We start from the raw sequence: 12743 nt of genomic DNA on the forward strand, positions 1-12743 counted from the left end.
CGGTCTCAGAAACAGGTATGGATACAGTAGTTGACAAGTATTTCACCAGCTCCCACCCTCCAGTTTTGTAGAGTGGAGAGCTCTTTTGATGTTCAATGCAGGTGGAACACAAGAAGCTGCCTTGTTCTGAGTCAGACCCATTGGTCCATCTTGCTCAACATTGTCTACACTGGCTGGAAGCAGCTGTCCAGGATTTCTGGCAGGAAGTCTTTCCTAGCCCTACCTGGAGTTGCTGCCAGAGATTGACCCTGGGATGACCTGCATGCATCACTGAAGCTTTTCGTTTAATTTAGGGGGTTACTTTCCCAGTGTTGGGAATTGCTGCTGCCCTACTCATTGGAAGGCAAACTTGCCTTAGACTAGCTTGGATCTTACAGCAGCTCTCTAAGAAAGAGGTGGTTGAGAGGCTGGTCAACAGCTCCTGTTTAGAGAAAGCTCTATGGTTTTTGCCTCACCTTGAGGATGTCCCCAAAAGCGAGCTGTGAGCTCAAGTTTGCCTTGGCTGCCTCCTTTCCCCTATTTTAGCTGGTGCTTGTTTTGTGCGCAGGTGCCTCAGAGCCTCTTACCTTTGCTTTGGCTCGGAAGAATGGATAGCTGACATTGCAAACCCTCCGGTTCGGATGCTTCTCTTCAGACACGCACTCAATATTAATGTCCAGGTCATCCTGAAACAGAAGGGAAAGAATTGACACTAGCTTTGCATGGGAACTAGATTGCAAAGAGGTCCCCCAAAGCATTTTGAAATGCAGTCTCATTGCCTGGTATACCACTCTACCTTGCATTTAATGAAACTACTCTGCTTCTTTAGGACGTGATATTTCCCCTCTCTTATGCCTTGGAAGGACAGTTCTGGAAACCTGCTGGGTGCTGTCTTATCAGAAGGCATGCAGGCAGGTTGGCATGAGAAACAGTGCTTTGTAGGGAATGACCTTTACTATTGGTCATACTGGCATGTCCTAAAAGAGGAGTCTAGTGATTGCAAGTTACTTTGATCATACTGGCACAGTCCACTGAAAGCACACAGCATCCTCTATCTTCTGAAACAACAATGGGACACTAACTCCACCCAAGGCAGGCTGGAGAACAGCAACAACTGACAAAAGATCGACAAAATATATTACAAGGACAGGAAGAAACACTATAGACAGAATAATTGTCACACACAGGAAGGAAAAAGTTTAAATGCTTCATCTGTAGGCGTAGAAATCAAAGTGTCAATATGAATGGAAGTCGCTAAAACAGCAGTTGCGATATAAAGGACGTATTTGGACTGGAGCGTAATTGGAATTTATAAGATTTTGGAACACAGAAACAAAGTAAATCATTAAACCATCAATTCCAGCATGTGGGGGGCCACCTAAATTGTATCATTTGGCATCTCAATGATTGGTATTATTAATTGTATTGTAATTGGGCATTGTTATAATGAGGCTATTATTGGATTGTTGTAATTGAAAGCTAATAAAAATTCTTATCAAAATAAAGCACAGCATCCCCTAAAGAATCCTGGGAATTGTAAATTTGTTAAGGGTGCTGAGAACTGTAGCCCTCTGAGGGCTTAATTACTGTTCCCAGGGAAGCCATGTGCTTTAAATGTTATTTAAATATGTGGAGTGGATGTGACCACTGCTTTGTGAGGGAATCTAAAAATTAACAAAGTTCCAGTGTAATAAACCAGTTGGGGCTGATGTATTTGTCCCTACGTGAAAGGTGATTTGCAAAAGCATTTTGACATGGAGGAAAGAACACACTCTCTGCTTCTGAATTCAAACTCAGAACCTCCCCCTTCTTACAGGAGATTCCTTTCATAATACAGTGGCACCTCGGATTAAAAACTTAATTCGTTCTGGAGGTCCGTTCTTAACCTGAAACTTTTCTTAACCTGAAGTACCACTTTAGTTAATGGGGCCTCCCGCTGCCACTGCGCCGCAGCCACACGATTTCTGTTCTCATCCTGAAGTAAAGTTCTTAACCCGAGGTACTATTTCTGGGTTAGCTGAGTCTGTAACCTGAAGCGTCTGTAAGCCGAGGTACCACTGTATGGAATAGCTGGGAGTGTCAAATCTGTTTTTATAAGTCGACAAAACATTTCCTTTATTTGCTGCCCCTGTGTTTGTTCTGGTTTCGTCTGTTCATGTTGTCCCTTGGTTAAGTTTGGAGTAATTCATCAGTAAAAAGAGAGAAGCTTTTTGCACTTTTCCTATTTTGTGGTTAATCTTTCCTGCAATTTTCCACTGGCAGAGCCTTTTAAATCAACACAAGGAAGACACTTGATGCTTGGTGGCTAGAGCAAGCTCAGCATATTTACTAATAAAGAGGGAGAGAGAGCATGGCTTGTCCAAAGCTCGCAGCAAAGTGCTTACACACACTGTCAACACTTCACCATTTACTGTAAGTCTAGACAGCAACATTGGGAAGAGGACGTTTCAGAGGACCAGCTAGGAAGTCGTCACAATTGGGAGGCATTCCTATGAAAAGAAATACAACCCGCTGTGGCTGGCTTGTTGGGACTGGTGGGGTAGAAGGCAGGGAGGTCAACAGTAGGTGGCGCCAGAGCCAATGACAGATGGGGCATCCTGTGGCTGGTTGTGAATAGGAAAGCAGAATGGTGGGGCAGTGGCTAATTTGGCCTAATGTACGAAGCTCCTCTGAATGTAATTTCCTGATGGATTATGATGATGATCAGTGCTTTTTTCTAAAAAATATATGCTTAGGGGTACTCTCATTTTCTGACTCATATTGAAATATTGCCACAATAAGGCCAAACTTAGATTCACAAAGTGTTTAGGGGAATGCGTCCCCCCAGAAAAAAGCACTGCTGATGATAATGATGATGATTTATTTGCACCCCGTAAATGACTGGGTTGCACCAGCCACTCTGGGTGACTTCCAGCATGTATAAAAACACAGTAGAACATTAAACCTTAAAAAGTTTTCCTATACAGGGCTGCCTTCAGGTCTTTCCTAAGTGCTATATAATTACTCATCTCCTTAACATCTGATGGGAGGGCATTCCACAGGGTGGGTGCCACTACAGAGAAGGCCCTCTGCCCTCTGCCAAGCACAACCGCTTAGCCCAGCACTGTATTTCTATCAGCAGCCAATCAGATGTCTTTGGGAAGGCCTTGAAAAGGACATAAAGGTGACATCCATCAGCCCTTGCCTCTCAGCAAACTGGAATTCAGAGGAATACTGCTTCCATAGATGGAGGCTCCATTCTGGGCCATTGTGGCTAGTTACGGGGATCATCAAATACCACATCAATGAATCTACATTTAGGCTCAGCATAATGACTGCTATGACTGCTTCAGTATCACAGCCTGTGATGTTGCAGTGGTAGCATCACAAGCCAAAAATGGGGGGGGGGGCATTCCAGTGGAGCAGGGAGAGGAGTCAGCGACAGCTCATTCACGCTTCTTGAACCATTAAGTGAACCAAAATGCAGCCATCCTTTGGACCTTGCAGGTCTCCAAATGACGCAATGGAGCTCTCCAGCCAAGAGAAATACACAAAAAGGCACACCTTTGTGAAAACAGCATGCAGAGCTATAGAACATTTAGGGGAAATTGCTTCCCAAGGTGTGCATATTAGGCAAAACTCAGTGCAAATTTTCACAAATGGGTGAAGATGGAAAAATGAGAAAACAGAGAGAAAGCTGCTGGCCTCATGCATGGAGGCAGAGCAATGGTGTTCTATCCTAGTTGTAAAACAGGTAACAGAAAGAAGGTGTTGCAAAGGCGAGGCTGAGAGATGCAGTAGCAGGGTGCTTCACTGGGATTGCAGCTGACACTGAGGTGAATGGAGAACTGAACTGAATACAGTGGTACCTCTGGTTAAGAATTCATTCCGGAGGTCCGTTCTTAACCTGAAACTGTTCTTAACCTGAGGTACCACTTTAGCTAATGGGGCCTCCCGCTGCCACCACGTGATTTCTGTTCTCATCCTGAGGTAAAGTTCTTAACCTGAGGTACTACTTCCGGATTAGCAGAGTCTGTAACCCGAAGCGTTTGTAACCCAAGGTACCACTGTACTGGAAAAATATGAGAAACCGCGAGAAACCAAAATGGACAGATTCGCTCCTCTCTACTTGAAATGAGATGAGCCACTGTCATGGCTCCTCACTGCTTTTGCTGCTCTCAGCAGAGGCAATGTCCATGGTTACAGCACCACTGTAAAAATGGCAAACCCTAGAGGGCCAAGGCAGTGATAGAAAAGCTGCTTTATTCACAGCCCAGGCAAGCAACAATCAGGATGACAAAGGAGCTGACGTGGACACAGCCATATGAAAAATATAAATCAGAAACATTTTTTCAATAAAGCATTCCCAGACGCTGGCTGGCTTCGAGGGCTGGCTGTCAGCGGAGTCCTATATGATGTCCCCCAAGTGCTGAGCAGATGCTTGGCAAGCCCCCCAAGCCTCCTTCCATCTTCCCTCCCGAGATCAGCAATTGCCGTGGCATCATCCATAGCCCAGTGCACAAAAACTATAGCTCATTCTCTGTTCTAAGCCCCTTGTTTCCAGAGAAGCAATAACTCAGTGCAAAAAAAAAATCACCTCTGACTGAAACTTGGCCATCAAGGCAAGTGCAAAAGCAAAAGGAGGAGGGAGATGCTTTTGAAAACCACCAGGAAAATGGACAAAGTCGTTAATCATTGCACTATATTGAAGTTAAAACACCCTCCTGGGGCAAGTAGCAATTGCTTCTGGGCAACTAGATTACCAGCTTTTCCATGCGCAGCAACGTGTGGAAACAAGAAAACCTGAAAGGGTGGAGGGGGGTGTGTGCACGTATAAATATTATTTCTACCATGCAGAGCAGAGAAAGTCATCTCTGCTGGTTGGGTATGAGGATACACACACACACACACACACACACACACACACACACACACACCATCTGAGCTGTGCATTTAAATAACACAAACAGCTGGAGTTGGGGGCAGCCACACTACTCTCAAACATGAGAAGTCGACAAAGTGGTCAGAGGTCTGCTGTGCTTTTTATTCGTCCCGTATTGCGCAATGAAAGCACCTGCAAGCAAAGATCTCATTGACTCAGAAGGCACAGGAAATACTTTTGCAGCCTGTCAGTCTTCTTAAGGGGGAAAAAACAATTGTGGAGGGCAGAGAGAGAAAAAAACCTTAAAGGATTGAAGAGGATGACATGGACTTGGAAGCACTCTGATGAACTCTTTCATAAAAAATAAGAGTTTGGGTTTAAATCCATCCATCCATCCATCCATCCTCAAGGGACCTCAGTGTCTCTATTGAAGCAGTTTTCCTGATGAAAGACATCACTTTGTTGCTCAAAAGAATAAGGAGAAATGCATCACTGCCTATGCCGGATCAGATCAAGGGCTCACTAATATCGGACAACTGCTAGATGCACAGGCCTGTTGGGCATCTCCTCATTTGCTCCCAGCAGCCGCTACTCAGCGAAGGCTGTTCCTCCATCATGAGCTAAGTGAACACTAGCTGTTGAGCCCCATTCCCTGACCTCAGAGGACCTCAGCAGGAACAGTTTCCTGGGAACTGCCATGAGAATGTAAGAAGAAGCTGCTGGACCATGCCAATGGCCCATCTAGTCTAGCATCCTGTTCTTACACACACTTGTGGGAAGTCAGCAAGCAGGATTTGGGCGCAACAGGCCATCCTGTGATTTCCAGCAAGTGGGATATCAAGAGGTGTTTCCATCATGTGCTGCGTGAGTTGCAGTTGCTCTGCCCCACTCCCTCACCTTGGGGGTCTTCACTGGGCTCTGCTGCCTAGCAGCAAGGCAACACTGGTGAAGGTCAATCATCTTGTTGCCCTAGAGCTATTTCTCTCCCCAATACAAGACTCAAATATGATTTTTATCATGGGAATCTCCTCCCATGGAAGGCACTCACAAAGAGAGCCCTGATCACAGCAGGACCAAACCTTCTTGCTCTTGTTTGGGATGCAAAGGAGGCACATCACCTCCTTCTTCCCTGTTCCCTCACCTGACTGTATGCTCAATCAGGGTTTTAAAAACCCTAGCAAAGCATTAGTCCTGCCCCTGAATTGATTTGGGGTTGGAGACAGGGTGGATCAGGTTGGCCCAATCTGGGGGGCTGTGTGCAGCCTCAACACCTGCCCAAGACCACCTCAGCTTCCTGAACAGGGGATAACTGGCCAAGGAAGCCATGGTCAAAGGCTTCAGGAATAAGACAGGTCAAAGGATTCTGCTAGGAGAACAGTGCCACATGGAAAGCTGAGGACAGGCTGGCTGATGCATTACAGATGCTTTAGATTCTGATGGTGGGACTGTGTTTTACAAGGAAATGCATTTAATGAAAGCCTGATGGCTGTTTCTTCTAGATGGAGTGACTCTGGAAGAGGAAGACTTGCACGGCAGAAGCAGCAGGGATGCTCCAAACTTTTCCCACCCACCATCTTTCCCCTGAAACTCCTCCACCTTTCTCCTGCCCTGGAATGCCAGAAGTGGGTACGCGGTTAAAACATGTGTCTGGAATGAGGATGGATGACTTTGGCAAGGTTGCTTTTTCATTCCCCCCCCCCCAGGCTAAATTCAATTTCCCCTACTTCTGCATCAGTTTGCAATTTTTCTTTTATGAAAAGTTAGCATGTGGGTGGCGGGGGCATGGAAAATGCACAGTTGCAGTCAACATCCCATCCCATTTGGTCCTTACTTCCTGTGATGCGAAAGCTCATAAGACCATTAAGAAGAGCCTACTGGATCAGGCCAATGGCCGAGCTGGTCCAGCATCCCATTCTCACAGTGGCCAACCAGATGCTGATTATGGGACACCAGCAAGCAGGACCTGGGCATAAAAGCCCTCTCCCCTCCTGTGGTTTCCAGCAACTGGTATTCAAAAGCATTACTGCCTCCAGCTGTGGAGGCAGAGCAGAGCCATCCTGGCTAGAAGCTATTGATAGCTTGTATTCTCCACGAGTTTGTCTAATCCTCTTTTAAAGGTATCCAAGTTGGTGGCTAGCACCAACTTCCTGTGGACGTGAGTTCCATAGCTTAAATATGCACTGCTTGAAGAAGGCCTATTTCTAAATTAAAAAGTCCCAAAAACTGCAACCTTTCCTTGTAGGGGAATAACAGAATCATAGAAACATAAAATTGGAAGGGTTGCAACCCCTTGCAATGCAGGAATTACAGCTAAAGAATCTCTGATGGATGGCCATCCAACCTCTACATTAGCTTTTCCTTCCAGTTTGGTGTCTTCTGCAAATTGGATGAACAGCCCCTCAATTCCTTCATGCAATTTGTTTATAAAGGTGTTGAACAACAGCAGGCCCAGGAAAGAACTGGACGAGGAGCCAATAGAGAGCAGAGAAGCTACCACTTGCTTGTCCTTCCTCTTGCTTTGAACATAGCCAAAGGAACATTTTAATATTATTTTTAACCTCTTTTGCAAGCCTGAGCTTTGGTGTGCATGACCTCCTTCCTGCAACTGTTGGCTACTTGTGTATTTCTCTTTGTGTTTTCTCCTCCCTTCCATTCAGAGACTCCTTACCTTCTGGATCAAGCTGGCAAATTTCAGGTTCCTCGAGAACGAAATGTTTAGAACGGTGTTATATGCATTTTCTCCTCTGTTCTCCAGCGTAGCTTCCACTGCCACCCTCCTCCTGGCACTTTCTATGACAAAAATGGAGGTGTCAAAAGACAGCGTGTAGGCGGAGCAATCCGAATGCGACTTTCTCAGGACGCGTCTGCAATACTCCCTATGAAAAGAGCAAACATTAAAGCAGCAGCCCAAGAAGAAGCGTCCACCCTCCCTGCAACTGTGCATGAAGGAGACTCCCCACAGTCTCCCAGGGGGCAGCCTGTCAATGCCCAAAGTGCCTTGGTCACACTGCAGCACCAACAAGAAACAGGCAAGGGCCCAGCGCTAAAGCAAGAGGCTGAACAGTGAAGCATGTAAGCCAATGGACCTGGAAGGAAGGCATTCATATTCTACATGGCATTCTTATCAGACAGTGTCCTGGGGGGGGGGTCTCTTAAACTAGAAAGGCTGTTCCCAATTTATTTTCACAAGCTCAATATAGAGACAAGGCCAAATTACACATATTAATCATACATATTTTTTTAAAAAAAAGCTTTCTTGTAGTGCCAGCACTGGGAAGTTGGTGGGATTCCACAAGACGGTCTTCACACTGGTGGCAGCCAGAGGCTGGAACTCCCTCCCTGGGGAAATACAGTTGTGCCTCTCATTGCTGTCCTTCAGCACCACTTAAAGATGGTTACAGTGGTACCTTGGAAGTCGAATGGAATCTGTTCCGGAAGTCCGTTCGACTTCCAAAATGTTCGGAAACCAAGGCGCGGCTTCTGATTGGCTGCAGGAAGCTCCTGCAGCCAATCGGAAGCTGCAGAAGTCCTGTCGGACGTCCAGATTCCAACGAATGTTCACAAACCGGAACACTCCAGGGTTGCGGTGTTCGGGAGCCAAAACGGATGAGTACCAAGGCGTTTGGGATCCAAGGTACGATTGTATTTGTTTAGCAAGGTCTTTGGGAATTAAGCATCCCATTCTAGGCTGTAGTTTTAAAGAAATGGGGTTTTTGTGTGAAGTATTTTGGGATGGTGGTTAATTATACTGGACACCACCCATGGATTTCAACTAGAGGAACAGAAATCAAACAAATAATAAAATTATAATGCTGTTGCCACTTGTACTCTGAAAGAAAAGTAGGCAGAGTCCCCCAAATCCTATGCTGTGCTTCCGATCTGTGTTCCCAATCTGGTTCCCAGCCCAAACCCCACTCCCCTGCTCTGCTTTGTCCCCAAAGGTACTGCAAACAAGAGGAAAAGAAATGGCCAAATTCAGGATGACATCTCAATAACCTATAAGATAAGTGTCAGAAATCTTCGGGCCTTCTGGTGTTGCTGAACTACAATTCTCATCCTCCCTGGCCACGGGCCATGCTGGCTGGGGCTGATGGCAGTTGTAGTTTGGCAACATTTGAAGCATCAAAGGTTCCCTACTCCTGTTCTAAGAGTGGTAACCCTGCAATCTGATTTCCCAAATCCCTCTCACTCCAGATGAGCTACTCACATGGCAGTTGGGATATCAGTTTTAGCATCAAGGACCAAATTAGGTATGCAATGCTCATCCTCGTTGCATCCATTCCAGAAAGGTACCTATGAAACAAGAAGGAAAAGTATTTATTTCCCAACCTTCGCCCTAAGCTCCCAGGATAGGTAACAACATTTAAACAGTTTAAAACAACTGACAATCATAAAAAATGAGGTAGGTCCTAAAAATGTGCATCCTCAAGTGTCAAAAGCCATGATAAAGAAGTGCATCTTCAGCATCCTCCAGAAGCTGTATAATGAAGGTATCAGATGCACCTTTGTGGGGAGGGCATTCCACAGCTTGGGGGCCACCACAGAGCAGGCCCTCTCCTGGGTCACCAGCACCCTGCAAGCCTCTGAGGGTTGCATATGGAAGGATAATGTCTATAAACTAGGTACTCTGGACAGTTCTGGGTAACCCGAATTACAATACAATACTTTTTTAAAAAACATAGAAACAATATGTAGCATTTGATGTTGTGCCAGGCATGACACTGTGCAGAAAGGTTGACCACACACATAATACATCTGCTGGCTTTCTGGCTGTCCCAACCAATATGCGAAGCCCAGAGAGGCAATTTAGTTAGCTCATACGTCTCAGCGTCTGGATTGAAAAATGAGGACCAAGTGACTTCCATAAACAACAGGCTTTCCCTCCTTTCATATGTTTAGGCAGCGTGGCAAGTTATTACTGTTTGATTTATACAAATTTCAAACCACATTTTTGCTGTAAATATGCATGGGATCCAGTGTGGTGTAGTGGTTAGAGTGTCAGACTAGGACATGGAAGACCAGGGTTCAAATTCCCACATGACCAAGAAACTCACTGGGTGGACCAGTAACTGCCTCTCATCCTAACCCACCTCACAGGGTTGTTGTGTGGATGAAATGGGGGAGGAAGAGAGCTATGCACACCCACTTCGAGCTCCTTGGAGGAAATGCAGAATATAAGTAATAAGTAAAGTAATAAAAACAACACACCTTGGTTCCTGATCTGCTCTTCCACATTCCTCTGCCCCCTATACTTCAGTGACCTGTCCCCCCCCCCCAATTCTCTTACTCTTGGGCTCCTGGCCTGGAAGGCCAAACTCTTGTCCTGAATATTTCTTGGCCACGGCCTATAGGGGCAAGTTCCCAAACAGATCAATGGACAAAATACACTGCAATGTTTCCAAGGCTGCCTCTCCACCTTCCCTCCAATGTAACGACAGTTACGCACAGCAACTTTTAGCGAGGTAGGCCAGCCGCCATCCATCACCGGTCCATTGTCAGGGCTACCCAGGGCATAATCGACAGAGAAAGTCACTGGCTTCACATAATCGGCTGTGTCCTAGGATAGGAGAAAGCAATCACCATTACCCTCAGTTTTCACTTTTGCAACAAGAGCCCAGCAAGCATAAGCTGAACGGGAAAAGTTTCTCCTTAACTATTCATCAAAGTTGTAAAAAGACATGTAATCTGGTTGCCCGTGGCAAGTAGATGTTGTCTCAAGGTGAACTCACAGGGAAACTCACCTAAACAGGTATGTGTGAGCACAGTGGCTCATAAACATTTCTGTAGTTGGTGCATGGTTATTATTATTTTATTTTTTTCAAAGAGATGTTACACAAAGTTGGGCATATAAGGCAACATCTCTTGGTCCTCTAATGAACTGTGATATTTTGAATGCACCGCTCAAGACTAAACTGCATTTCCTGGTAAGGAAATTCAACTTTTAGAGATCTGAGCACATACCAAGACATGGAAATTCAGCTTATCGCACCATTCTTGCCCTGCAAACAATGTAACGGTCTTGTGGGTGAGCCTGTCTCCATTTTCATCCAGATGGGCTCGTGGGATGTACCGTCGCTCGTCAATGGTGATGTTGTAATTCAGTGCTGAAATGATTGGTTCAAAATGATTTGCACATGCACAGCGAATTACAGAACCATAGTGAGAGCAGATAGCTTAGTTGGTTAGAGTGTGGTGCTGATGATAATGCCAAGGTTGCAGGTTTGATTCCCTGTAAGGGACAGCCGCATATTCTTGCAGTTTTAATGTTGTGCAACAGAAGGATCCAACACAACAGTTGTGCTAGCCGAAATGGACTGCGCAACCAAGGCTGGATCTACACAGCTATAAAAAAACACTCTACAAAAAACTGTTGTAAAGCTCACAATTGAAAACATCACTGAGTTGTGATTTCAGCTCTACATCGCCATCTGGTGTCGCAATGTTATAATGCATTTATAATGCTGTATTTTGACTAATGTAGCTGAGTCCCAAGTTACCAGAAACTTGCTTATGCATTCTCTTGAGCTAGATGGCTCCAATGGCACAAAACATTTCACCAGCGGAAGAAGCAGACCTCTACGCTGGTATAACTTAGAGTTGCCTTAGATACACCCCCAAATCTCTTTGAAGAGTAGTTTTGGAGAGGGTAGGACACAGTCACCTTGGGGGGAGAGCAAATCTAGAAAGAAATCTGGGATCTCCACTTACTCACGCTTGCCGTCTGAAAATGTGCTGAGAGGAAAATGGCAGTGAAGCAAAGAAATGCAGACAGGCATGTGGCGTCCTTCCCGTTCCGAGTGCAGTCCTTGTTGAAGATGTTGATCTTGAATGGCTCAAACCTGAGGCTGGCATTGATCCGTACCACACTGCGGGACCTTGTGGAGAAGAGGAAAAGTTTGATGATATCCTGAGCCAACCCAGAAATTCAATTACCAATTCAGATGTGTGGGTCAGAGTTTAAAGCATAGATAGGCAAACTAAGGCCACAGGGCAGGATCTGGCCCAATCACCTTCTAAATCCAGCCCACAGATGGTCCAGGAATCAGCATGTTTTTACATGAGTAGAATGTGTCCTTTTATTCAAAAATCATTTCTGGGTTATTTGTAGGGGCTGCCTGGTGTTTTTACATGAGTAGAATGTTTCCGGCCCCCCACAAGGTCTGAGGGACAGTGGACTGGCCCCCTGCTGAAAAAGTTTGCTGACCCCTGGTTTAAAGTAACCTAAATTTGAGTAGATCAAGTAAAGTAATTTAACTTTAATTTTTTACCTAAGTTTGAATAGAACTTCTGGCTGCTGTGGTAAAACAGCAGTGGTACAGGCACTTTCCTAGCCACCTTGTCCAGAATGCCTCCCTCTGAAGAAAGACCCCCTTGGCCCTTTCTCAACATGAGGCAGGGTTGGTGACCAGCACTGCCTCCAGTGGAAGCAAGTGCCATAGTTAACAATGCACTGTGTGGAAAAAGGGCTTGCTTTTTATCTGCCCCAAATCTTCCAGCAGTCAGATTCTGCAAACAAGCCTTGCTCTGAAAAGTAGCCCCACCAGCCACAAATCCTCCATAACAAACCATAATAATACAGCATTTCCCAGTGAGCCAACGGCGAGGTCCACAAGCCTGTCTTCATTCAGGTCCAAGTTGCCATGGATGCTGCATCCAAAATACATTAAGCCTGGAGAAATTTCAGCTGCCATAATTCTCTGGAAAATGACAAGAGGAGAATCCTGTTCAGCATCCTGGTGCAAAGAGACGCCGTACAAAAGTGATGGCATGTTTTCACATTTTCTCTCTCGCAAGGGTGGGAACCCAAAAGAATACAACAGGTACTTAGGAGCATTGGTAGGAGTTGCCAGCTTGCTGAGGTTGTGCCACTGCTGCTTAGCTGGGATGATGCAAAGGTGAGGTC

The 12743-nt window shown here is 45.6% G+C and overlaps 1 protein-coding gene across 1 annotated transcript in view; it reads right to left on the minus strand.

Moving 5' to 3' along the window:
* ITGA11 (integrin subunit alpha 11) overlaps positions 1 to 12743 on the minus strand; it is a 92963-nt gene that overhangs the window by 19362 nt on the left and 60858 nt on the right. The window contains exons 15-21 of the mRNA XM_081838755.1: positions 12407 to 12537; positions 11549 to 11715; positions 10802 to 10944; positions 10287 to 10397; positions 9048 to 9133; positions 7509 to 7716; positions 567 to 665 (exon numbers count right to left, since the gene is read on the minus strand). Of these exons, the coding sequence (XP_081694881.1) occupies positions 567 to 665; positions 7509 to 7716; positions 9048 to 9133; positions 10287 to 10397; positions 10802 to 10944; positions 11549 to 11715; positions 12407 to 12537 (945 nt within the window). The remainder of the gene's footprint in view (positions 1 to 566; positions 666 to 7508; positions 7717 to 9047; positions 9134 to 10286; positions 10398 to 10801; positions 10945 to 11548; positions 11716 to 12406; positions 12538 to 12743) is intronic.

The sequence above is a fragment of the Podarcis erhardii genome, assembly GCF_964252035.2.
Source record: "Podarcis erhardii genome assembly, chromosome: 14".
Classification (NCBI taxonomy): Eukaryota; Metazoa; Chordata; class Lepidosauria; order Squamata; family Lacertidae; genus Podarcis; species Podarcis erhardii.